The sequence below is a fragment of the Sarcophilus harrisii genome, chromosome 4, assembly GCF_902635505.1.
Source record: "Sarcophilus harrisii chromosome 4, mSarHar1.11, whole genome shotgun sequence".
NCBI lineage: Eukaryota > Metazoa > Chordata > Mammalia > Dasyuromorphia > Dasyuridae > Sarcophilus > Sarcophilus harrisii.
Window position 1 is genome coordinate 256,104,229 of NC_045429.1, and position 27,637 is coordinate 256,131,865.

General features: G+C 34.2%; 1 protein-coding gene across 1 annotated transcript in view; it reads right to left on the minus strand.

Annotated features, from left to right (window-relative positions):
- LRRC1 (leucine rich repeat containing 1) overlaps positions 1-27,637 on the minus strand; it is a 167,210-nt gene that overhangs the window by 88,858 nt on the left and 50,715 nt on the right. Inside the window, exon 2 of the mRNA XM_003769157.4 lies at positions 25,686-25,803. Within this exon, the coding sequence (XP_003769205.1) occupies positions 25,686-25,803 (118 nt within the window). The remainder of the gene's footprint in view (positions 1-25,685; positions 25,804-27,637) is intronic.

Below are 27,637 nucleotides of genomic sequence, written 5' to 3' on the forward strand. Positions count from 1 at the left end.
GTCTGTCCAAGGCACTGGATTAGAGCCTGGAGATAGTAACACAGGGCATGGAAAATGGTCAAAGGGTTTAAAAAATCAAGATTTTTTCTTCCTGGACTCAGGCATATCCATAGAAGGGTGTGTAAAACCTGGCTAACCATTTAAGCTATCTAAAAATACAATGCACTGTATTGGATTTAACATATATTTCTACCATGCTTAATATATATTGGCCTACTTGACATCTAGGGAAGGACTTGGGAGAAGGAGGGGAAATTGGAACCCAAGGTTTTGTAAAGGCTAATGTAGAAGAATTGTCCATGAATATGTTTTGAAAAATAAGAAGCTTTAATAAAGAAAAAATAAATAAATAAAAATATAATGCACTGCCTCAGTGGTAGAACAAGTTCCCTCAATTCACCCAATCAATCAATAAACAAATAAGCATTTATTACACTGAAATGTTCTAGGCACTATGCTAGATGTTATGGATACAAAAATAAAAATTGTGAAAAATACTGAAAAGTTGGGTTTTCACAGTGTTGCAAGTTTTGAGGTAGTGTGGGATAGGATAGTGGGTACCACTGACCAAGAGATTTTCAGAATGTGAGAGGTTAAAGAAGGTTAAGATTCACAGAACAATTAAGTAATTAATAAAAGCCTTGAGCAAACAAGGAATTCTAGGAAGGTACAGCTGAATTCAGCCAATCAGAAAGAATATTGTGGTTTTTGAGAAAAGCACAAAATTTAATAGCCTTTTATTTACAGGTTATATGCATGGGTAACTTTACAGCATTAACAATTGCCAAACCTCTTGTTCCAATTTTTCACCTCTTACCCCCCACCCCCTCCCCTAGATGGCAGGATGACCAGTAGATGTTAAATATATTAAAATATAAATTAGATACACAATAAGTATACATGACCAAAACGTTATTTTGCTGTACAAAAAGAATCAGACTCTGAAATATTGTACAATTAGCTTGTGAAGGAAATCAAAAATGCAGGTGTGCATAAATATAGGGATTGGGAATTCAATGTAATGGTTTTTAGTCATCTCCCAGAGTTCTTTTTCTGGGTATAGCTAGTTCAGTTCATTACTGCTCCATTAGAAATGATTTGGTTGATCTCGTTGCTGAGGATGGCCTGGTCCATCAGAACTGGTCATCATATAGTATTGTTGTTGAAGTATATAATGATCTCCTGGTCCTGCTCATTTCACTCAGCATCAGTTCGTGTAAGTCTCTTCCAGGCCTTTCTGAAATCATCCTGTTGGTCATTTCTTACAGAACAGTAATATTCCATAATATTCATATACCACAATTTATTCAGCCATTCTCCAACTGATGGGCATCCATTCAGTTTCCAGTTTCTAGCCACTACAAAGAGGGCTGCCACAAACATTCGTGCACATACAGGTCCCTTTCCCTTGTTTATAATCTCTTTGGGATATAAGCCCAGTAGTAACACTGCTGGATCAAAGGGTAAAGCACAAAATTTAAGAAAACATTAAGACAATTCCTTAAGATTCTTCTTTAATAAAATTTCCTTGATATCTGATTTTAAGTATCAAAAGTGTTGTCTCTAACAAAACGAAACAGTCTCTGCTCTCAAGGAGTTTACATTCTTATTGAGAGAAACACAAGTGTAAATAAGCATTCCTAAGATAAGTACAAAATTTCTATAAGGAAAAATGGGGGTAAGAGATGGAGAGGCAATGCCCTTGTATCTAGGGAGAATAAGAAAAATTTTCATGGAAAGAGCAGATGTTAGAGTTTTCCTTCATGGTAGAACTGTGGAGGGAGCTCATTTCAGGCCTGATGGACAGGCAATACAAAGGTACAGAGATGGGAGATACTGTGTGGGAGGAACAAGCCATAATAGAAGTGAGTGGGAGTAAGTCATAGTGGGAGTAATAAAGCCATAATGCATGGCAAAGAAGCTGGTGATAACCAAGAAGAAATGTTGTGAAGGAGACGTATGCTTCAGGTGCAAAATGAACTAGATAGGAATATTGGGACATAAAAGATTGACTAGACTTGGAATCAGAGTAACCATATTTCAGACAAAACATAGAGAGAAGAAGGAGCCTTAGAATACTAATTAAAGGAAAAGAAGATACCACGATATATTGGGGGAGAACGGGGGAGGGAGAGAAACAGAATAGAAATCATGAAACTTATTAGGAAAATCTTCTTAATGTGTAGAGTACTTCAAAAGTGGAATGGCCTGTCACAAGAATCAATAAGTTGGCCATCCATTTAAGCTCCATTTTTTTGCTGACCACTAGTTTGGATATTATCAAAAGGAGTTCCCGCCTTACACCCAGATAGACTAGAAGAGAACTCTTCCAAGTCAAATGCTATATTCTATGATTCCATGACCCAAGTGTGAATACTGTCTCTGCTACTTGTACAAGTTACTTTTCCTCTCTAGGCCTGTGAGAGAGGCAGAATGGTATAGTCAGGAAGAGCTGGGTTGAAATACTAACTCAAAGAATTATTGAATGACTCTAAGATATTAAACCTCTCTGAGTTTTTATTTTCCTAATCAGTAATAATTCGTCTACTTTACAGAACTATTTTGGGGACCAAATGATAATGTATATAAAATGCTTTGCAAATCTTAAAGCTCTTTATAAATAAGAGCTTTTAGTTTCATTTCTAAAATTTCAAAAAAAGTGTTAGGCTAGATAATCTGATGTTCTTTTCATCTTTAAAATCCTATAAACCTAGATGATCTGTGAAGTACCTGATTACTCAATGACTGAATCTGTGACACCCCTTACTGTTATTAAAATGGCACAGTTATTAAAATGAGAGTAGAAAACAAATTACTGATATCATTCCCCTTTCAATAAAACCAATCTTTTTGATGGAGAACACTATATCTACAATAATTTATGTACATGTAGCATAATACACGTGAGAGGGACAGGGAATAAATAGGGCCTACATTAGGATTTCACTGGTGTAATACTAGTAGTAGATGAGAGATTAAATGAATTTGCCCAGGGTCATATAGTTCTTCTGTGTCACAAGGAAGACCTAACTTGGGTAGTGGTTCCAAGGCCAATTCTTTATCCATTCTGTGACAGTACCCTTCATGAAAGTCAAACTAATGTAATAATATCTAATATTGGGTTGTTGTACAAGAAGCATAATGTAAAGAATAAGGGAAGTAAAAATATTTAGCCCCAGTAAAACTGTATCTAGAATGTTGTATTGTATTCCATTCAAGAAGTTATGTATTAAAAGGGGGGAGGGGGGGGGGGGAATTAACCAACCAGTTTTTTTTTTTTATTTTAAAGCTTTTTATTTTCAAAACACATACACAGATAATTTTTCAACTTTGACTCTTACAAAGCTTGTGTTTCAGATTTTCTCCTCCTTCCCCCACTCCTTTCCCTAGATGGCAAGCAACCCAATATGTTATACATGTTAAAATATATGTTAAATCTAATATATGTAAACATATTTATACAATTCTCTTGCTGCACAAGAAAAATCAGATCAAAAAGGAAAGTTAAGGAGTAAAAAAAGAAAATTTAAGCAAACAACAACAGAAAAAGGGAGAATGTTATGTTACGATCCACACTCAGTTCCCATAGTTCTTTCTCTGCGTGTAGATGGCTCTCTTTGTCACAAGATCATTGGAGCTGGCATCAATCATCTCATTGTTGGAAAGAGTCATGTTCGCCAGAATTGATCTTTGATTATATTGATGTTGTCATGTACAATGATCTCCCAGTTCTGCTCATTTCACTTAGAATCAGTTCATGTAAGTTTCTCCAGGCCTCTCTGAAGTCATCCTGGCGATTGTTTCTTACAGAACAATAATATTCCACAACATTCATATGCCATAACTTATTCAGCCATTCTCCAATTGATGCACATCTATTTAGTTTCCAGTTTCTTGCCACTACAAAAAGGGCTGACAAACATTTTTGCACAGGTGGGTCCCTTTCCTTCCTTTAAGAGTTCTTTGGGATATAGGCCCACTAGTAACACTGCTGGATCAAAGGGTTTGCATAGTTCCAAACTGTTCTCCAGAATGGCTGAATCCATTCACAGTTCCACCAACAATGTATCAGTGTCCCAGTTTTCCCATATCCCCTCCAACATTCGTCGTTGTCTTTTCCAGTCATCTTAGTCAATCTGAGAAGTTTTTAAAGAACAAACAGGATGATAAATTCTTCCCAAACTTGCCTAAACCTACCTTTCCAAACTAACTCTCCAGCTCCCCATGTCTGAGCTTTTGTATTGCCTGGAATGTCCTCCCCTTCTCATCTTTATACCCCTAAGAAATCTTACTTTCTTTCAAGAATCATCTCAAATATTACCTTCTATATAAAATTTTTCCTGTTCCTTCCAATTCTTATTACCAATTAATAACCAAGCATCCATTAAGCACAAAGGAGTCAGTAAGCAAGCAAGCTTTTTATTAAGCTTTCTATGTGCTAAGCACTGGGAATACAAAGGCAAAAATCAGTACCTACCTTCAAAAAGTTCACATTCTAATGAGCAAAATAGCTCATATAAATATGATTGATACATAAAAATCTAGAAACAAGGTAACCTTAGAAAGGAAGGCACTAGTTGGTAGGTAGTCAATCTTTTTCAGTATTGTTTGATTCTTCATGATCCAAATTGAGTTTTTCTTGGTAAAGATACTGGAATGATTTGCCATTTCTTCTTCCAGTTTATTTTACAGATGAAAAAACTGAGGAAAATAGGGTGAAGTGACTTCTCCAGGATCACATAACTACTACGTTTCTGAGGCCTGCTGTATGAGTGACTCTAGCTGCCTTTGATAGACCTAGGGATCAAGAAAGATCTACTGCAGAAGGTAGGATTTGGGTTGCCTTATAAATCCAGGGAAATTAGGCAGAAATAAGAAAGAAGAATATTCTGGGCATGAGCCAGTAAAAAGGCAAAAGAGTTAAGATATAAGCCCTAGGATACACTTAGATGTTCCCAACCCTCAAGAAGTGTACATTCAACTAGACAAGATAACTTATAAATAGGTCAATACAACAAACATATAAACAGATATAAGGGAATATCTTCCCTCCCATAATTACTAGCTACTTATTTTATATGTAGTTTATATATACTTATTTATAAGCACCTAAGTATTGCAGCTTCCTCATCAGTAAAATGAGTTGGAGAAGGAAATGGGAAACCACTCCAGTATCTATGCCTAGAAAAGCCACAAAGAGGGGAGGGAGGAGAAAAAAGAGGGTAAAAAAGAGTTGGACGTGACAAAAAACATTCAACAACAGGTGATCCAGTAAAAAGAGCACTGATTTTAGAGTAAGGAAAGCTAGTTTAAATCCAATTAGCTATGTGACTCTAGGCAAGTCACTTAACTTTATTTGTCTCAGTTTCCTCAACTGTAATATGTTCTAAAAAAGAAAAAAGTAAACCACTCCAGTATCTTTGCCAAGAGCCCCAATTGTAGTTACGAGTCAGACATGACTAAATATGAAGTATAAAATGATTCTGTAAATTCACATTTACATAGTACTATGTTTGTCGAATATTTTCCACAGAACAACCCTGTAAGTACACTTTATCATATTTATCTTAAGCTAAACTCAGTTGCTAAGCACTTTCTTATCTTATGCCCAACTTATATCTTCATACTTTAGCCCAGTTGGCTCCAATTTGTTCTCAAACATTAAAGAATTAGGAAGACAAATAGTAAATAGCACATCCATAATTCTCTACCAATCATCAGGAGTCTCACCCTGCCAGCAAGCTATGCAAGGGTCCTCAAACTTTTTAAATAGGGGGTCAGTTCACTGCCCCTCAGACTGTTGGAGGGCCGGACTATAGTAAAAACAAAAACTTTGTTTTGTGGGCCTTTAAATAAAGAAACTTCATAGCCCTGGGTGAGGGGGATAATGGTCCTCAGCTGCTGCATCTGGCCATAGTTTGAGGACCCCTGCTATAGTTTCTCTCTCAACTGCGTTCTTAGCAAAAGGACACTGGATGACTAATAATAACAATAGCTAGCAAATAGCACTTTAAGATTTGCAACGTGTATTATAACTTATTGTTACAACAATCTTAGGAGGTAGAAGCTATTATGATCATCTTTAAACAGATCAAGAACCTTGAAGCTCACATAGTTTACTTGACTAGTCAAGGGTGATAGAACTAACAAGTGTCAAGGCCACATATGAACTCAGGTCCTCCTGATTCCAGATGTAGCATGTTGTTACTGTGTCCCCAGCTTTACTTATCAACTAATTTGTTGCCTTTTTGAGCATATGCCCTAACAGATCTTCAAGTCTTAGTTTTCTTATTTTATAGGTAAGAAAATTAAGACATCCCTAGGTTAAGTGACTTTCTCAGGGTCACAAAGGTGATGACAGGGGTGGGATTTGAAGGTAGGCCCTCTTACTCTCAACCAGATATTCTTTTCACTGTACCACAATTTTAGGAAAAATAAGACTACCTACCCATTTACTATTTTATTCCAAAAAGAAGCAACTGTCCTTAAGACAAAGGAAACAAAAGTGTGGAGCTATGACCAATTTCTCCAATTCCTCTATCTAAGAACAACTGGTTTGAGGAAGAGTATATAGACATGAAGCTATTTTTCCATAATGGGAAAATCAATAAAATAATAAGACTTAGAGATGGCATCAATTAATCAAAAATCAAACATTTACTTAGAGACCTGCTATATGCCAGGCACTAGGCACTGGGAATACAAGGACAATTAATTCCTACCTTTAGGGCATTTACATTTTATCAAAGGATCTGGAAGGGATCTAGGAGACCATTTTGTTTTGCAGATGAGAAAACTGAGGTCAGGAAAGCGAAGTGACTTGCCCCGGAGTTACATAGGTAGTTAAGTGTCAAAGGTAAATTCTGAACCTTCAGTTACAACTAAAGGTGAGCTTGGAAAGGAGAGTCCAGAGGCTTTACCAGACCACCCACCAAAGAATCATGATTCCAAAAAAGTTTGAGAGCATTTGCCTTAAATAGTTCTTTCTTCTGCACTTATTTGGCTCTCGACTGGAAGCCCCAAAGGTAAGAAGGCTTGGCATAATTCCACACAAGCAAGGATATATAAAAATATCTGATCTTAGGTCAAGCTAAGAGGTCTCCTAATTTGTTTACTCCTCCACTTCTCTCTAATCTCTATCTGATCTACCTCTGACTTGGCATAGCCTTCTGGAAATTCCCCTTTCCAAGCTTACCTTTGAGAGTTAGAAGGAAAGATGAAGCTTTAAAACTCCATTTTTATCCTCCACTGACAAATTAAAAGATAAGAATAACTTAAAATACTAGTTTTATACCCAGGCATCTTTCTTTAAGGGACAAACCATTCTTTGGCCCCTAAAGGACATGTCAATTGTAAATCTTTGGTTATCTTATAAGTCATAATTGGTGATAGAATACTCAAAGAAAAGGATTTAAAGATCTGAAACTCATTGGAAAAGAAAATGTTGATGATAGCTATTATTACTATTTCTTACATTTATAATAAGCTTAAAGGTTTGCAAAAAAACTTTCCTACAAATAATCTTTAAAATGCTTACTTCCATTTAAAATTTAAATTTTATTCTGATTAAAACTCACAAGCAGCTAACTTATCATTCAGATACATTATATTCAAGAAATTCTGGGAAAGTATATTACTAGAAGATAATGAAGATGTCTGTTTATTCTCTCAACAGCCACATAAATTTGTGGATGGGAAGAAGTGTCAATTCTCATGCATTGGACAAATTAGATAGACTCCAGAGTAAAAACTTATCCAGAGCAAAGGTCTTCAATTTGGACCTTTAAAAGCAAAAAGCAAACAAAAAACATTTCCCAACCCACATTATTTATTGAAAACAATAATTTTCTCCATCATAATTCTTAGTAACAATTTTTAATAGTTTTATATAGTGATACATATATGTAACTACACACATTATAAATTAACATATACTTATATTTAATTATAATAATAAATCAATATATAAATATATGCTTATACATATATAAAGCTTTAAAGTTTGCAAAGTACATTACAAATATCCCATTTGATGATCACAACAAATCTGGGAGATTGGCACTATTGTTATCCACATTTTATAGACAAGGAAACTGAGGGAAATAGAAATTAAGAAAAACCAGAGAAACAAAGTTAGTACTGTCTGTGGCAGGATTCATACTCAAGTCTTCCTTCTGATATGTGTCCATTTATGTCCATCAGTTTTTATCAAGATTCATATCTCATTCACAGTTTGACAAAACAGGTCCTGGAATAGGGACCTGAAAATCTGGCTTCCAGTTCTAGCTTTCCCAGGCAGCTCTGATCTGTTCAAGCCAAAAGTGTGAGTCACTTACTCTGTGCTCAAAGTACGATATAAAAAGGGAGCTCTGATGATTTGTAAGCGACAGGTCCAAGTTGACATCATTGTCCTGCTTGGGAAATACAGGTCACAACATTTTTAATTAGGTTCCTGAGAAGGAAGCCTCAGGCTGCCTAGTGGGTTGTTATCACTTGGCTCAGACCAGATTCACATGACAAAATAGATTACTTCAAAAGCAAAATGAAACAACTCTGTTACTCATTTGGAATCTCTCTTCCAGCTGGCAACCATAAATCCAATACCCACACTGTCTAACTGAGCAGCCATCAGTAAATGTTAGCCCACACGCTAGAGTTTTATTTGTTTGGTTTTTTAAAGAAAATATTGCAAGTATTTTTCTACAGTGACAAAACCTTCAACCAAGAATCCAGTTTTGTTACTGAAATTCAGCATAAAGCAGAGGTTCTCCCAGGAAGGAATAAACACATAATGGATAGGCTGGGCAGAAACACTTTAAGAATCTGGGGTTAAAGAAAGGGCTTGGTAACCTAAAAAGATTCAAATTTAGAAGACTATTGGTCCTTAGCCTCTTTTTTTGAAACATTGCTGATTCATTATTATACTGCTGTTGCTGTTCAGTGACTTTTCAGTCACATCCAACTTTTTGTGACCCCATTTTGGGGGTTTTTCTTGGCAGAAATATTTGAGTAGTTTGGTATTTCTTTCTCCAGCTCATTTTACAGATGAGTGAACTGAGGCAAACAAGATTAAATGACTTGCCCAGAGTTACACAATTAATATGTTTCTGATGCCAGATTTAAATTCACAAAGGTGAGTCTTCCTGTCTCCAGGCACAGTGCCTCACATCTACTGTGCCTCATAATATTACTACCAGTAGGAGTATATTTGCAAAGTCTTTGGCACTGTCTGAAATGGAAAGAGTCCTCAGAAAATCTGTCCAAGAATGGCGCAGTAAAAGTATATATGGATGTGCAATCAGAGGACCCAAATTTAAATCTTGATTTTAACTGCTTGCATTCTGGTATAAGTCATTTCTGGGCCATAACATCCTCATCTGTAAAATGAAAGGGTTGTACACAACCTTCTAACTCATAACAACAAAAAAAAACAGCAATTCTTAACATTGATATAGCTCTTGAAGGACAGGTAGGGTAATGCAATGGATAGGGCACCAGGCCCGAAGTCAAGAAAATATGCCTTCTAAGTTCAAATGTGACCTCAGATACTTAATAGCTATGTGTGAACCTAAACAAGTCACTTAACCCTTTTTTTGCCTTAGTTTCCTTATCTGTTAACATAAGCTGGAAGCAAATGGTAAACCCTCCAATATCTTTGCAAAAAAAATAATGAGATTACAGTCAGACCCAAATGAAAAATGATTGAGGTAATATTTGTAAAGCATTTCACAGATCTTACAGAGCTATTTGTTCATTTGACACTCAAAATTACCTTCGTAAAGTGCTATCTTGCCCATTTTATAGATGAAGAAACTGAGACTAAAAATGTTTAAATAACTGAAGATCACATAGTAAGTGTTTGAGTAAAGATTCCAAATCCAACATTTTGTCCATTCTATCTAGTCCAACCTTTTCATATTAGAGATGAGGAGAAGTGGAAGAAACTTGTCCTAGATAACCATTAATTCCAATAGTATCTACTACCATTATTATCTACTACCACTAATCATTATTTTATAGAATGTCAGAAAGTAGTTGATTTTTTAATAATAACGTCAATAATTCATATTTGCATAGCATCTTAGGCTTTATAAAGTACTTTTCTCAAAATAATTCTGAGAGAGAAGCATTACAACTATTATTATATTACCCATTTTTAGATGAGAAAACAGGTTGGGAGAGGCTGAAGATCATACCCATATTCACACAGTAAATTCTGAGAAAGAATTTGAATATCCACATCATCGTGCCAGAAACACAAATATTCCTATAATATAGTAGCAAAAAGAAAGCAACAATTCAGTCTTCGACACTTAGGTCAAGACAAGATGAGAAAGTAAATCAGAATTATAAAGAAAAACAAAAAGCAAGAATGTAATAAAGTGTTTTCTATACTTTTTTACTTTTTGTTAGTCATTTAGAATAAGAGAATTTAAAACACAATAAGTAAAGGGCCTTGGGTTTGTAGTCGAACTAGAACAAAGATTTTTAATCTTTTTCATATCATGAAATCGTTTGACAGTCTAGTGAGCCCGTGGACTCGTTCTTAAAGCAATGTTTTGAAAAGAAAAAAAAAAATGCACAGGACTACAAAGGAAACCAATTATATTTAAATAGTTATCAAAATATTTTTTCATACAAGTTCCTAGATCCCAGGAGGTCCCTAATAGCCCTTTTAGCTCTGTAACCTAGGATACAGTCTATGAATTTCCTCAGTATTTTAAAGCATCTCTGTATAGACATATTCTCTCTCCCCAAAATCAATTTGCTTTCACCTGGAAAGGGAAATTGGAAAAACTGAACAAAGAGTATAGTTCCTTTCTGTTGCCTTCACCTTAAAAACATTTGCTTCTCTTTGGAATAAAATTGTAAAATGGGAAGGTAGTGGTAAAATTTTTCCCATGTTACTTTAACCTTTGCTAGCTTCTGACTTCCTAACACAATAGAGGAACAGGGACGAAGCCAGGAGAGGGTTCATCATCCTGAAGTGGTAGTTTCAGAGCAAGAAAACAAATTCTGGACTGGATAGTATCCAAATTTGAGAGAGTGAGGGAAGAGACACTTGGGATACTTTTCCCCTTCAGACTTATGCTTCTCCTGGGTGGTACTATTCCCAGCAGCAGCTGAGACAAGAAAACCCACCTGCTGAACTACTAACCATATAGACAAGCATCCTAAGCAGACAGTGAACATAAATAAGGCAGTTAGAAAGAAACAACAGGACAAGGGCTTCTTGTTTCTTGACAATGACAAAACTGAAGTCTGCAAGAACTTAAAAAAATTGGCTTCTGCTGTACTTCTGAAGTGGGTGTGTTTACAATTAGATGTAGCAATAAAAGAAGACTGTTCATAACTGAGTGGGAGGGCTTAGAGGCATGGTAAATTTACTGTTTGCCAAACAGACTTTTGTAGTAGAATATACTCAAAAATATAAGAGGGTTTGATGTTACAAGGTCATTTTCGATAAACTTCAAGATTGGTTTTAGAGTTAATTAAACATAGCATAAAACCAAACAATATATATACACATCCAGTCATCTGACTGGAAGGAGTGCAATCAAACTGAGAATTTTACTCAAAACCCAAAAGAAAGCATCCATACAAGAAATAAGCAATGCTTATTATATTCCTATATAATTCCTATAATTTCATTATGATATTATTATGATGCTGATACCTTTTCTGATATAAAAACTGAATAATGCTACCAGTCTATTACAGGGAAGGCATGCACATTTCTCCTTCAAATGATGGTTTTACTCCTAATTACCCACATACTCATGCTCAATTCCTATCATTACTTATATCAGCAAAGAGGTGTAATGAGTCAGAAAACTTGGATTTAAATCCCTATTATGCCATGTGCTACCTCTGTAACCATGAGAAAAGATACACTTTGTCAAGCTCTCCATTTTCTCATCTGTTAAATGAGTGAGATGGACTAGATAGCTTTTAAGGTTCCTTCCAGCTTTCATTCTATGATGCAGTCACAGTCAAGTACACAGTCAAGGTTGAGAATATAGTTTTACACCTACTCCCTTTTGTCTACACAAAGTCCAACTCCTATGCCATATAGGTACTATGCCAAGGACCTTGCCCTCCCCAAGAGAACTAGTAGTTGGAGATAGAAAGAAAAACAAATCCCAGCCCTTTGTCCTCAAGAAGTTCAAAGTCTAACAGGGGAGGCTAAGTAAAACAAGATTTAATAGGTAGAATAAAGAAGAAACATCAGGAGACAGGAGAATTAAGAAGAACTCAAAAAAGCTTCCTTGCAGAAGGGAGGATTTTAGGTGAGTCTTGAAAGACACCAGGAAAGTCAGGAGGCAAAAAGGAACAGGGAGAGCATTCCAGGGATGAATCACTACCAATGAAAATGCCCAGAATCAGGAGATGGAGTGTCTTGTGCTAGGAAAAGCAAAGACACCAGTGTAACTTAAACACTAAATTTCTAATTTTTCTCTAAATTTCTCTCAAATTTCAAATATAATTATAACAAATCAGTGGTTCAAGGTGGTATGATGTGTGTATAATAAAACCAGTTGGAACTGACCAGCAAGAGCCAACTGTTAAATTTTCAATGTGTGCATTTAGACTTTAGAAAGCAACAAACACTACCTATCAGGACTTAATTTATTGTTTTATTGATTATCCAGACTTGAGTTAGTTAAGTGTACTCCCTCCACCCACAGATCTAGTTGTTAAACAGTTACTCCACATGCTATTAGAGTCAACCCTAGATATTGTAGGAAACAGGAAAATCCTCTCAAGCCAGAAAGATTTTAAATACAAAACTTTAGTCAGACTGAGCCTACATAAAGTATGAATGTTATCTAAGAGGCTTATCAGAAGAAAAATGTATTTGGCTACAGAAATTATTTATAATCATGGATTAAAATATGAAAGTTTTGGATCTGTAAATCAATCAACAAGCATTTATCAAGTACCTACTATATGCAAGGCACAGTGTCAGTCTGGGGCTATAAGGGCAAAAATAAAACAGTCTCTGCCCTCCAGGAACTTACAACCTATATACCTCTTCAAAGATAAAATCTGAAATCTTTTAAAATATTGAAGTGTACACATAAGTTCCATAAAACTCTAGTGTTACATAGTCCAACCCAACATAGGAATCTTTTATAGAATATATACATATATATGATAGTTCACTAATCATCTCTTGCTTATTGTATCTACACTCATATATACAACCAAATAAAATGAACTAATGTCTGCAAGACACTGTAAAATTCAAATCTCTATATAAATGTCAATTATTTATACTTAAGTACTTGTTAATACATTTTAAAGAAATAATTTGTACCAGTATATGTGCATACACATGTGTGCATGTTCACACACGTACATGCATACACCCTAAAAAGATTCATAGACCATTAAAGATGGAAAGGACATTGGAGATCATATGATGCCAAACAGCACTATTTTCCCAGTCCAAATTCATAACTTTAGGGTCATTGATTTTTCTCTCTCCCATTTCAAATACATTGCTGATTCTAGCTTCACACTATCCTTTGGATCTTTCCTATTCACTATACTCACAGTCACTATTCTATGCCAGGACTCTTATCATCTTTTATTAAACTACACTATTTATTAGACCATTTATCATAACCTAAGAATTCTTTTCTCTCCATTATATCCCATCTCTAATCCATCCTTCATATAAATGGCAAAATATTACCTCAACTAAAAGAACCTTTCAGGGGTTTCCTATTGAATCTGAGATCAAACACTAACTACTCTATATTAAAAGCCCCTCTTTAGTATAATTTCATACTATTTTTCCCTTTCAAATATTGGACATTCCAACCAATGCTGGATTCAGCAAGATTTTATAGCCATGGCCTCTATGAGTACATATCATATCAGAATTCAGTCCCTTTCTCATCACCACCTTAGATTCCCCCCAAGCTCAATTCAAGTACTACCTCCTCCATGAAGCCTTCCTTGGTCTCCCTCAGTATCTTGTTGTTATCCTTGAACTCTAACTAACCTGTACATGGTAATTCTATTATACAATATTCATCTTTTATACTGTACCTCAAAAAGAGAATATATGCTTTTTTAGATAGGGACTGTTTCTTACCAATGAGAAATGTTAAATCCCTTGCCCAGAGTCACAAAGCTAGTAAGCATCTGGGGTCAGTACTTGAATTCAGGTCTTCCTGACTCCAATTCCAGGATTTTTTGTTGTTGTTATTGTTTTTATATAGTCTTTTATGACTCTTTATGGCCCCATTTGGTGTTTCCCTAAGTGATACAGAAATAGTTTGCCATTTCCTCTTACAAATGAGGAAACTGAGGTAAACAAGGCTAAGGGACTTGTCCAGGTTCACTTAGTTAAGTGTCTAAAGCCAGATTTGAACTTGGATTTTCTTGATTCAAGCCCAAGTGTTACATATACTATGTCACTTAGCTGCTGTAATTCCAGGATTTTAGCTGAAACTTGAAGGAAGCCAGAAAGCACAGAAGGCAGAGATGACGAGGCAGAGCATTCTAACAATGAGAAATAACAAGAGAAAATGCTAAGAATGGAAAGTGGGAATGTCTTGTTCTAGGAACAACTAAAATGCTAGACTAATATCAATGGATTATGGAGTACCTGAGGGGTGTTAAAGTATGAGTACTGGAAAGCTTAGACTAAGGTTGGGTTTCAGGTTCTGAAGGGTTTGAGTGCCAAACAAAGTACTTTATATTTTATTTCAGAATTTTTAGGGAGACACTAGAGTTTACCCCCCCCAAAAAAAAAGGGGGGGGGGGTGACATGGTCACCCTTTTTATGCTTTCTAAAGATAGTTGAGTGAAGGATAAAGTGGAATGGGACTTGGAACAAATGGGGAGAGAAGAATCAAGCTTCCTGGTCCAGATATGAGAAGATAAGGGCCTATATATATTATTTTTATGTTTGTTAAGGGATGTTTTAATGTTTTCAAGGGTTTATTTTTAAATTATAGTTATTTACTTACTATTGTGTCAATCTCTACTATCAAGAAACTTACATTCTTTATTTATTTTTTTTTTTTTAATTTTTTTTTTTTTTTTTGTGGAGGCAATTGGGGTTAAGTGATTTGCCCAGGGTCCCACAGTTAAGAAGTGTTAAGTGTCTGAGGTGAGATTTGAACTCAGGTACTCCTGACTTCAGTGCTTGGTACTCTATCTACTATGCCATCTAGCTGCCCTCTTTTTAAAAAAAATTTGTTTTTTTTTCTAATTATACATGTATATTAACTTTTAAAATACATATTTCTTTATAAATCATGTTGAGAGAGAAAGATCATAAGAAAGAAGAAAAACCATGAGAGGAAAAACAACAACAAAAAAAAAAGTGAACCTAACATTTGTTGATTTACATTCAATCTCCATAGTTGAGAGACAGTGAGCAATAAATTGAGATACATGGGTATCCAACGTGGTTATTGAGAGGTACTTTGTCCTTGAGAGTAATAAGTTTGGAATAGGGGGTGGATTTGAGGGAAAGACATTAAGTACAATTTTTGACTTGCTGAGTTTAAGATGTCTACAGGATATATACTTTAAGATGTCTAATAGATAGTCGGATATATAAGAATGAAAGTCAGAAGAGAAATTAGAGCTAGAAAAGTAGATTTGGGAATCATAAGCATAGGGTTCTGAATACATAGAAACTGATGAGATTACCATGTAAAATAATATAGAGAGAGAAAAGAAGGCTTAGGCAAGAGCCTGTGAGCTCTTTAACTAGAAACCATAATCAAATCAATACTCCCATTGCTCCAGAAAGAACCTAGCAATGGATTACTTTATGGCCCCATGCACTATCCTTATAATGATGCCCTTTGTTTTTGTCATTCTTTTATGGGGGTTGACTCTTCCTATTTGTATGTAAGATCTTCCAGAAAGGAATTATCTCACTTTTTTATTAGCACGATGCTTGGCACTTGTTAAGGTTTTTTTAAAATGGTTTTCATTTACTCTTAAGATAGAAGGGATGTAGGTTTGAATCTCACCTCAACCATTTATAAACTGTAACCATGAACAAGTTATTAAAAGAGAAAGAAATAATTCTTATTAGTGTCCACCTGCCAGGGTTGTAATGAGAATGAAATGTGATAATAAAGTTATTATAATTATACAGTGGATAAAATTAAAGCACTGTATAAATGAGCTACTGTTATTGATAGCATACAATCTATTGTTTCCCCTAACTTCTTATCTTAGAGGGTCTGTGGAGTTGCTTCGATAATCACATTTCAACATAACAGGGTTCCCTTTATGTGCTATGTTTTATGCCTCTTAAAGAATTATCCTGAGAAGGTCCATGGGCTCCCCAGACTTCCAAAGGGGTCCATGACACCAAAAATGGTTAGGAATACTTGCACTAGATATAGGAACAAACACCTTGAGACTTATTTTCTTTAAGAACTCAAAGAAATTAAATGAGCTGAACCTCTTAGCTAAGAACAGAATTTTAATATCTCTCATTCACCCAAAAAAATTTATTAAATATTATCTATTAAAATCCAAGTAAGTCCTATTAAAATCTTTCTTCCAGCCTCAGTTCAACCAACAGCTTCTATGTGAAGGGTTTCCTAGTCTACCATGGTCCTAGTGCTCATCTTTGAGTTATCTTTTTTTTAATTAAAGCTTTTTATTTTCAAAACATATGGATAGATAATTTTCAACATTCACCCTTGCAAAACCTTGTATTCCATTTTTTTTTCTCCCTGCCTTCCCTCCACCCCCTAGATGGCAAGTAATTCAATATGTTAAACATGTGCAATTCTCTACACGTATTTCTACAATTATCATGATGCACAAGAAAAATCAGATCAAAAAGGAAAAAAATGAGAAAGAAAATAAAATGCAAGCAAACAACAACAACAACAAAAAGTGAAAATATTATGCTTTGATCTATACTTGGTTCCCATAGTCCTCTCTCTGGGTGCTGATGGCTCTCTTCATCACAAGGACAGTTCCATATTGCTCTTCAGAATGGTTGTATCAGTTTACAACTCCATCCACAATGCAGCAGTGTCCCAGTTTTCCACATCCCCCAACATTCATCATTAACTTTTCCTGTCATTTTAGCCAATCTGAGAAGTGTGTAGTGTACCTCAGAGTTGTCTTAATTTGCATTTCTTGGATTAATAGTGATTTAAATTTTTTTTTTATATGACTAGAAATGGTTTTAATTTCTTTATTTTAAAATTAGGCTGTTAATATCCTTTGACGATTATCAGTTGGAGAATGGCTTGTACTTTTATAAATTTGAATCAATTCTCTCTATATTTTAGAAATGAGGCCTTTATCAGAAGCCTTGGATGGAAAAAAAAATTTTCCCAGTTTACTGCTTCCCTTCTAACCTTGTCTGCATTGATTTTGTTTGTACAAAAACTTTTTAACTTAATATAATAAAAATTATCCATTTTGCATTCCAAAATGTACTCCAGTTCTTCATTGGCCACAAATTCCTTCCTGCTCCACAGATCTGAGAGATAGACTTTCCTTTGTTCTTCTAATTTGCTTATAGTATCACTCTTTATGGCTAAATCATGAAATCATTTCAACTTTATTTAGGTATAGGGTGTTAGGTGTGGGTCAATGCCTAGTTTCTGCCATACTAATCAACTGGAAGACTATCAAGTGCTCATGGGTAGGCCAAGTATTATAATATATATAAATATAATAATACCAATATAATAAAAATGACAAATCTACCTAAATTAATTTACTTGTTCAGTGTCATATCAATCAAACTCAAATAATCAAGAAATTATTTCACAGGACTAGAAAAAAATCATAACAAAAGTTCATCTGGAAGAACAAAAAGTCAAGAATTTCAAGGGAATTAACAGAAAAAAATAATGTCAACAAAGATGGCCTAGCTGTAACAGATCTAAAACTATATTATAAAGCAGCAGTCACCAAACCATTCGGTATTGGCTAAGAAATCGAATTCAAAGGAATAGGTTAGGCTCACAGGACACAACAGTCAATAACTACAGTAATCTACTTTGATAAGCCTAAAGACCCCAGGTTCTAGAATAAGAACTCACTATGACAAAAATTGCTAGGAAAATTAGAAATTAGTCTGAGTTATCTTTCAATTACTTCAGAGATACTTTGTTTGTACTTATTGTCTTCCCCAATAAAATATAAATTCCTTGAGAGCAGGGACTCCTTCATTTCCAAATTTGTACCCTCACTGCTTGGCACAGTGCTATGTATGTATTGGGCACTTAATAAAAATATATCCATTACAAGTAATGAACAATGGCAGAGTTTGTGAATGACTGTCTCTCCCCCTTATACATATTCCTCTCTAACAACAAACTTTGTGACCTCCTTCCCTCTACTGGACTGTCCTCAACCTCCATTTTAATCTTATTTCAACTCTATAAAAGGGGAAGGAGATTTGGGGGAGAAATGAGCCCTTGAGGAGAGGAGAGAAAAATCTGGGTTACCACTTACATCCTCCCTCTTTTCACTAAGAAAGATGCAACAAGCAAATACAATTCTACCTCAAGCACCTTCTGCTTCAAGAACCACTGAAAGAATCCATGTACCAGCCACCTTCCATCTGGGCACCTTCCCCTTCAGCAATTCTAAAACTATTTTAACAAGAAGGCTGAAGACCAGCATGATCCTTCACAAGATGTAAACACCCGCAGACAGACAGAAAGCAACTGAACAAAAAGAAAAAAAAATAAAAAATAAAAAAAAATAAAAAAAATGGAGAGGGGGATGAGTCCCAGGGAGACAAGAGTAATTCTTGTCTTGACAATGCTTTTAGAAAAGGCTTCTTATAACTACATGCTGGAAAACAAAATTGGGCACACAGCAAGATATGTACATTTCTTTTTCCATCCTGTTCAAGTTGTCATGTAAAAATATTTTAATGTAAAAACTCCTTTTCGTTTTCAGGACCAAAAAGCTCTAATGGCAGAGGTAGCCTAATATAGTACAAAGAATACTAAAATTAGAGGTCTACCATCGGGGCTAGTATCCCTCTGTATTTACTGTATGATCTTTGAGAAAGTCACCTCAAATGCTTGGACCTCAGTTTCCTCATATATAAAATTAGGAGGTTGAACCAAATGAACCTCTCAGGGCCCTTCCATATTGCGTGATGGTGATACTAATTCATATGCCCTTTATAATATCTTCTCCAATTTAATAAAAATGATTTTTTTTGAAAACTCCCAAAAATATTAGTCAAATTCCAGAGTTCCCAAATCGAGGTAACAATAAACAATTTAATATGAAGCCACAATCAAGATTACACAAGATTTAGTATCAACCACATCAAAAAAAAAAAAAAAAAAAAGGGGGAAGACATAGAATATGACATTGTATGGGATGGATGCTAGACCCCCTTTCGCAAATTAACTAATCAGAGACATCTTCAGGTACAAAAAATATAGCATTTACTGAGTCCCTTTAGGGAGAGACCCAAGCACACCTGGGAGACATCTCAGCTCCCAAAATGTGCTTGTTGACCTGCTCAATAACTGGTTAAATAGCAAAAGACCCAAGACTTTTCATTGGAAAGACTAAAAGGAAGTAATCATCATTGACCAATGGTCATCAATGTTGTCTGCTTCCTGTGGGTCATGTCTCTTCTTTTCACTGACCTAGGGTCTTGGCTTTTAGACCTCTAGGCCTAGTGATCATATATATGACTTCTGCACCTTGGCCCAAGGAGAGATCTTTCAGCCCCTGGTAATAGGGATCACATGACTTAGGCCTAGACTCAAACTTCTTGAGAAAACTTTATCCAGTCAGTCCTATTCAATATTGTGGAACTCAGAAAAGTCTGGATTAAAAACCAAAAATCACCTCCCCAGCAAAACTGATGCTTCAGGGGGAAGAAATGGAAATTTAATGAAACTGAGGACTTTCAAGCATTCCTAACAAGACGCAAGAAAAGCATTAAAAGTAAACATGAAACAGAAAACAAGAGAGATTCAATAAGGTCAAATTGTTTACATTCCCACAGGGGAAGATAATTTTTACTGGGAAAGGGAAAAGTGAGATACAGGAGGCTGTTTAGGTTAATGGAATGGGATAAGGTGTGTAGATTAATGGAAATGAGATAAAAAGGAAGGGAGAAGTGAGTGAGAATAAAAGGATAAAAGGGAGAATGAATTGGGAGGGGTAATAATTAGAAGTAAGACCCATATGAGGAGGAATAAGGGGAAAGGTGAGATACAAAAAGAAGAATAAACAGGAGGAAAAATAGGATAGAGGGAAATTATCATATCTATGAATGGGCTGAAGTCAACCATAAAATAGAAGGAAACAGCATAATGGATTAAAAAAGAGAAGTCTACAATATGCTTTTAATAAGGATCATACTTGAAACACAGAGACATACAGAAAATAAAAGGGGCTGTAGTAGGATATACTGTGACATATTCAACATATATAGGACTGCTTGCCATCTAGGGGAGGGGATGGAGGGAGAGGGGAAAAATCGGAACAGAAGTGAGTGCAAGGGACAATGTTGTAAAAAAATTACCCTGCCATGGGTTCTGTCAATAAAAAGTTATTATAACAATATATATATATATATATATATATATATATATATATATATATATACATACACACACATACATACACATCAAATGGAATAGCATGTAAACTTTTAAAGAAGTTACAAACTAGTTATAGGAAGAAACAGGGGAGGATCCCAAATTTCCCCTCTCAGAACTAGGGGACATTTAAATTTTTTTTAACATTTTAAACATTTAAAAATAAGCAATTAAATTAATTTTTTTTTTTTTTTTTTTTAGAAAAACAAGAAAGAACTTAAGGAGGTAAATAGAATGTTAGATAACTGAATGGGAATGGAAAGGATTATAGCTTTTTATCAGCAAGCCATGAATGAACTCCCTAAGGAAAAATCCCTAAGACCAGATAGATTTTACCAAAGTAAATTCTATCAAATATTTAAAGAATAATTGCTACATAAACTATTTGGAAAAATATACAAAGCAAGAGTCATATCAAATTTCTTTTACAATGTAAATATAATGCTGACACCTAAACCGGAAAGATCAAAAACAGAGAAACAAAACTATTTCCCTAATGAATGTTGATGCAAAAGTACTAAGTAAAATATTAGTAAAGAGATTACAGCAATACATCACAAGGATAATATACTACGACCAAGTGGGTTTTATACCAAGAACACAGGGTTGCTTCATTTTTAGGAAAACTATCACTGATCATATAAGTAATAAAACTAACAGAAATTATATGATTATTTCTACAGATACAGAAATTTTTTTTAGAAAATACAGCACCTATTCCTATTAAAAAAAAAAAAAAAAACAGGAATAAATGGAGTTTACTTTAAAATTTTTCAACATTTCTACATAGTACCAATAAAGTCCAGCAGGAGAAATAGAAAGAGAAATTCCAAAACTACCCACCATATAAAATACTTCAGAACCTATCTGCCAAGACAACCTCAGGAACTATATGAATACAATTATAACTATTTTTACACAAAGTCAGATGTAAACAACTGGAAAATGCTCATTAGCCAAGCCAATAAAATAAAAATGACAATTCTATCTAAATTAATTTATCCAGAGTCAAACCAAACTACCAAGAAAAAATTTTACAGAGCTACAAAAAAAAATAAATAAATAAATAAAATTTATCTAGAGCAAATGATCAAAAATATCAAGGGAATTTAAAAATGTAAATGAAGATGGTCTAGCTGTACCAGATCTCAAACTATTATAAAGTGGCAACTACCAAAACAATCTGTTACTGCTTAAGAAATGGAGTGATGAATCACTGGAATATATCAGGTACAAAACACACAGAAGTAAATTAACATATAGTCTAGTACCTGATTAATGCAAAAATCTAAACTTTTGGGACAAGAATTCATAATTTGACAAAAAAAATGCTAGGAAAAGTATAAAACAATATGGCAGGAAATAAGTATAGACCAACCTCTCACACAATATACCAAGATAAGATCAAAAAGGGTACATGATGTAGACACCAAGAGTGATGCCATAAGCAAATTAGGGGAGCATGGAATAGTTTACCTGTCAAGTCTGTGGATAAGGGGAAAATTTAGGATCAAACAAAAAATTAAAAGGCATTATGAAATGTAAAATGTATAGTTTTGATTATATTAAATTAAAAAGAGTATGTATAAACAAAAGCAAAAAGACTGAGGGACAGTGAATACCTCTGATAAAGGCCTTCTCAAATATATAGAGAACTAAGTAAAATATATAAAAATACAAGTCATTCCCCAACTGATAAATGGTCAAAGGATATGAACAGGAAATTTTCAGATGAAAAAATTAAAACCTCCAGTCATACAAAAAAAAAAAAAAAAATGCTCCAAATCACTACTAATTAGAGAAATGCAAATTAAAACAACTCTGAGACACCACCATAGGCTAACATAAGAGAAAAGGAAAATGATAAATGTTGCAGGGAATATGGGAAAACTGGAACACTAATGCGCTGTTGGTAGAATTTTGAACTGATCCAACCAATTTGGAGAGCAGTTTGGAACTCTGCCTAAAAAGCTAAAAAAAAAAAAAAGTGTACATATCCTCTGATCCAGCAATATCACCACTATGTCTGTATCCCAGAGAAATTAAAAAAGAAAGACAAAAAAAGAAAAAAGAAAAGGGGGCAGGGAGAACCTACTTGCATAAAAATATTTAAAGCAGCACTTTTTGTGAAGACTAAAAATTGGGGGATGGCTGAGCAAATTGTGTTATAGGTATTCTCCTATAAGAAATGACAGGGAGTACTTTTTTTTCCCCTTTCTCATTTTTCCTTTTTGCTGCACGATAAATGTGGAAATATGCTTAGAAGAATTACACATGTTTAATAATACACAGGATTACTTGCTGTCTAGAGGAGATGGATGGGGGGAGAAAGGGAGAAAAATTTGGAACACAAGTTTTTGCAAGGGTGAATAATGAAAATTATTTTTGCTTGTTATTTTGAAAATAAGCTATTGTTCAAAGAAAAAATAAATGACAAGCAGGATAACTTGGAAAAACTTATAACTGATGCAGAGCAGTGAGGAAAACTGTACACAATAATAGCAATGTTGTATAATGAACAACTGTGAATGAATTATTTTCAGCAGTACGATGGTCCAAGACAATTCCAAAGAACTCATGATAAAAAGGGCTATTTGCCTCCTGAAAAAGAAGTGATGGTGTCAATATAGACAGAAGCATCCTATTTTTCAGTCTTTCTTGTTTAGTTTGAGTTTTGTTCCCAAAAAAACCCAGCTCATATGAAAATATATTTTATACAATCACACATGTATAGTCTATGTCATTGCTAACTATCTCAGGAAGGGCTATGAGGAAGGAAGGAAGGAGGGATAGAATTTGGACAAATATACATACATATGGCTGAATAAGCCATATACTCATACAAATAAAACCAATAAAAAAGAAATCAATAAAATGGATCAATACATCAAAAAATGGGCATTCTATTGCAATGCTCCACATCCGGGGACTACTCATTTCTGCAAAGGAATGGGCAGAGGCAACTTCCCATATTTCTTCTTTGGGGTCAAGCTTTTCTTCATACTTCTACAAATTCATTTTGAAATGTTTTATGGTTGTTCATCTTTTCATTTACTTTGTGCAGTAATTTCTAGATAGTTTTATTGGTTATGCTTACTTTACTCCGTATCAGTTCGTGTTAAGTCTTTCTATGTTTCTCTGTATTCTTCATATTTGTTGTTTCTTTCAGTTCATTAATATTCTTATTGCATTCATTAGCCACAATCTATTTGGCCATTCCCCAATTGACAGATATCTACTTTGTTTCAGGTTCTTTGCTACCACAAAATGCCAAAATGTAACATAAATATTTTGTTGAACATGGAAACTTTCTTTTTGAAGATGAAATGGAATCTCTAGTGGAAAGAATATAATCATTTTAGCCACTTTATTTGTATGATTCCAAGCTACTTTTAAGAATGGTTGTATCAATTCACAATTCCACCAAACACACACTAGTGTGGCTGTCCATCTATGCCCCCTCTGTCACTAATTACATCAATCTTTTCTTTTCCTTGCCAATTTGCTAGGTATAATGTGAAATCTCAGGTTGTTTTGACTTGCATCTCTTTTAATTATTAGCAATTCAGAGGAAGTATCAGAGAAATTATAGCCCAAATCCTGCAGCTTGTTTTTGTATAGCTGAGGAGTTAAAACTGGTTTTTTACATTTTTAAATAAAATGTTATATTTGAAGTATTTCACGATGAAGTTTTATTGTATTTAAAAATGTAAAAACTAGTTTTGGCTCAAGAGTTATACAAAAACAGGCAATAGACCTCATTTGGGGTTCCCATCATAGTTTGTCAAATCTTAATTTAGAGCATTCTTTCCTAGTGTTGCTATATTTTTTCAATTTCCTTGGACTGTTGGTTCATACCTTTTGACAACTTATCATTTGGAGAATGGTTTTTGGTCTTACAGATTTCTTCTTAATGTTTTTATATCCTGTATGCAAACTCTCATATGAGAAATCTGATAGAAAAAAAATTCCCATTCAATTATTTCCATTCTTATCAGAGACCAATAATTGTTTTAGCTTTTATAAAAGTTTACCAATTTCTTGATAAGGATTAGCAATACCTTGAAATGGAAAGCAAAAGGCATTGTCTTTTTTTTGGTCTGTTTATTCATTTAGTCCTATTTAGTTAAGTGCCAAAGACTTTATGTTTTTTGTGAGAATATATCCCTTATATTTTTATTTTTGCTAATGACCACATTTTAAGTAAAAATATTTTTACAGAATTGAGACAATATTAATACTGTGTTTCTTCAGAACAGAGATTAACTAAACAGACATGAGAATTGGTAAAAATGGCCACTAAAAAGAGACTAAGATGGGCATTTTGCAGACTAGTAAAAATTTTTGAACTAAACAGATCTTTTTTGTTTAAAAATACTCACAAAGCTATACTAAAGAATAAATGTGTCACAGATGTCAGTGAAACACAACTGCAGATCTGTTCTCGTTAAATAAACAATATTTAACAAGGCTTAGAAGTACACACAGTCCCAGGATGAGGAAATGAAAAAAGAATGATAGTTTAATGCATCTTACACAAAGATTGTACCAGCATTAAAAAGAACAAGGTGATTTCAAAAAAGCATGTGGGTGGGTAAGTATTTTGCAATTATTTAGAGTTGATTTAACTATTCAAGAACAAGGTAGTTCCAGTATTTTTTACTCTACCAAGCAAAGATGATGATGATGATAACAACTAGCATTTAGTATTTTGAAGGTTGCAAAACCCTTTATACACATTATCTTATCTGAGACTCATAAAACCCTCAGAAGATAGGTTCCATTATCCTCCTTTTACTGCTTAGGAAACTGAGGCTAAAAGAGAATAAATAACTTGAAAGGCATCACAGAGCTTATAAACATCTAAGACAGGATCAGAACCCAAGTCTTTTAACATTAATTCATCAGCAATCTTTCCCTCCTGCACCTTTCTTACTACTCATCAGGCACTATCCTAAGCACTTAGAATACAAATATGTTCTAGAACCACAAGATTCAAGAAAAGTATATATTCTAGCAATAATGTCTTTCTCGATTCAATTTGTTAAGTCACAAAGTATAGTAAATAATAAGTAATTTTTTGCTTACCATTTCGAGATACATCCAGCTCTACCAGCTGCATGAAGTTAGCGATTTCTGGAGGGAGCCTCTGAATTTCATTATCACTAAGTCCAAGTTTCCGTAATTTCACTAGCTGAAAAAATTGCTGAAAGACAAAATAGTTTCACATAAGGTGCATCAGTTTCATTTAAGTCCATAATCCAAATTTTCTGACCATGTGAAAGTTTAAGGCATTGCTCAGTCAGTCAACAAGCATTTGCTTTTATTAATGGTATGAATTAATGATAACTAGAGTCATTTAATTAGTCACAGATTTCAGATGCTAATTTTAAAAAATCAAATACTTTAAAAATTATTTCACAAGGAGCTTCATATAATAATGCAAAATAATAAACAAAGTAATAAAATATAGATAATATAAATGATAAATATAAATAATATAAAATATAATAAATATAAAAATGAGGGTTATTTCTCTACAGTCATAATTATACAGGTAGTTAGGAATTTGGGGGGGGGGGGGCTTTCCATTTCCTGTTGTTTTCTTTGGGTTGTTTTCCTTCTTCTGTTTATATCACTCTGCTTCAGCTCTTATCATTCAGAATGTTTCAAAAGTAAAACAAATCATCTCTCATTAGGTAATGCAAGATAGCTATATGTGATAAATAATGTCCAATAAAATGATTGATCATTTTGACATCTGTAATCGGTGAGTTATTTAAATCTACAGAACAAAATAGTGAAATTCCTTTATACTGATTGAATTAAAGTATTAATGGACACAAAAGCCTTTCAAGCAAGTCATTCATTTGAATAACCAAACTAATACCAATTGTTTAAGCAGTTGGGCACTTTCACAATGTACCCGGGTGTTTACTCAAGCATGAAAGTTCTCTTTGTCTTGAAGAAAACATGGTCAAAAAGGCAAGATTATAATACTGGCCCTAGTTCCATATATTTAAAATTTAATTCATTAATAACAAAATTAAATGGTCAAGATTCTTGATCAAAGGAACAATGAATAATTAGTTTAATTTGGGCATTTAGACACGATTCCTTGTCAAATTAAAATTCTAGAAACACTGAATTTAAATTCGCTAGTGATTTTGTTCTAAACTGATTAACTTAATTGAATGTTAATTGAATATACACACATACATACATATGTACGCATATAAATCCCTTATAGGAAAAATTGCTTTATTTATCAAAATGGCAGAGTGCATTAGATTGAAAGTCGGTAAGACCTGTGTTTGAATCCTGCCTTTGACATATAACTTACATGATTTTGGACCAATCACTTAATATTACCTACCTCACACAAGATTGTTGTGAGGATCAAATGAAATATAAAGAATTTTTCCAACTTAAAGCACTATATAAATACTAGCTATTATCATCATTCTCTATGAAGTATAAAAGTAATTCTATTTGCCAGACCTGCAGTGAAAACAGTATCTCCTCTCCCCTTTTCCCATACTATAATCTAAATCAGAGCTTCTGAGATTTTTTCCACTTGTGACCCTTTTCTGCCTAAGAAATTTTTATGCAACCCAAGTTATACAGGTATACAAATCAAAGATTTACTGATAATAAATCATAATTTCATGACTCCTACTTTCATTTGTGACCCCATGTGAAGTCTCAAACTATGGTTTAAGTAGCTTTGATCTAAACCATTCAGACACTTTTTTTTTTTTTTGCAGAAATAAGATTTCATCAGTCTAGGGAACTTCCAATTATCAATAATTTAGGGTCACAAAGGATAATCATAGCAAGTATCTCACAGTATTATTATAATGATCAAATGAGAATATGTATGAACAGTGTTTTGTAACCTTAAAGAGCTACAAAAATTGTTACTGTTTAGTTGTGTCTGACCCCATTTAGAGTTTTCTTGGCAATGATATTGGAGTGGTTTGCCTTTCCTTCTCCAGATCAATTTACAGAGGCAAACAAGATTAAGTGACTTACCCAAG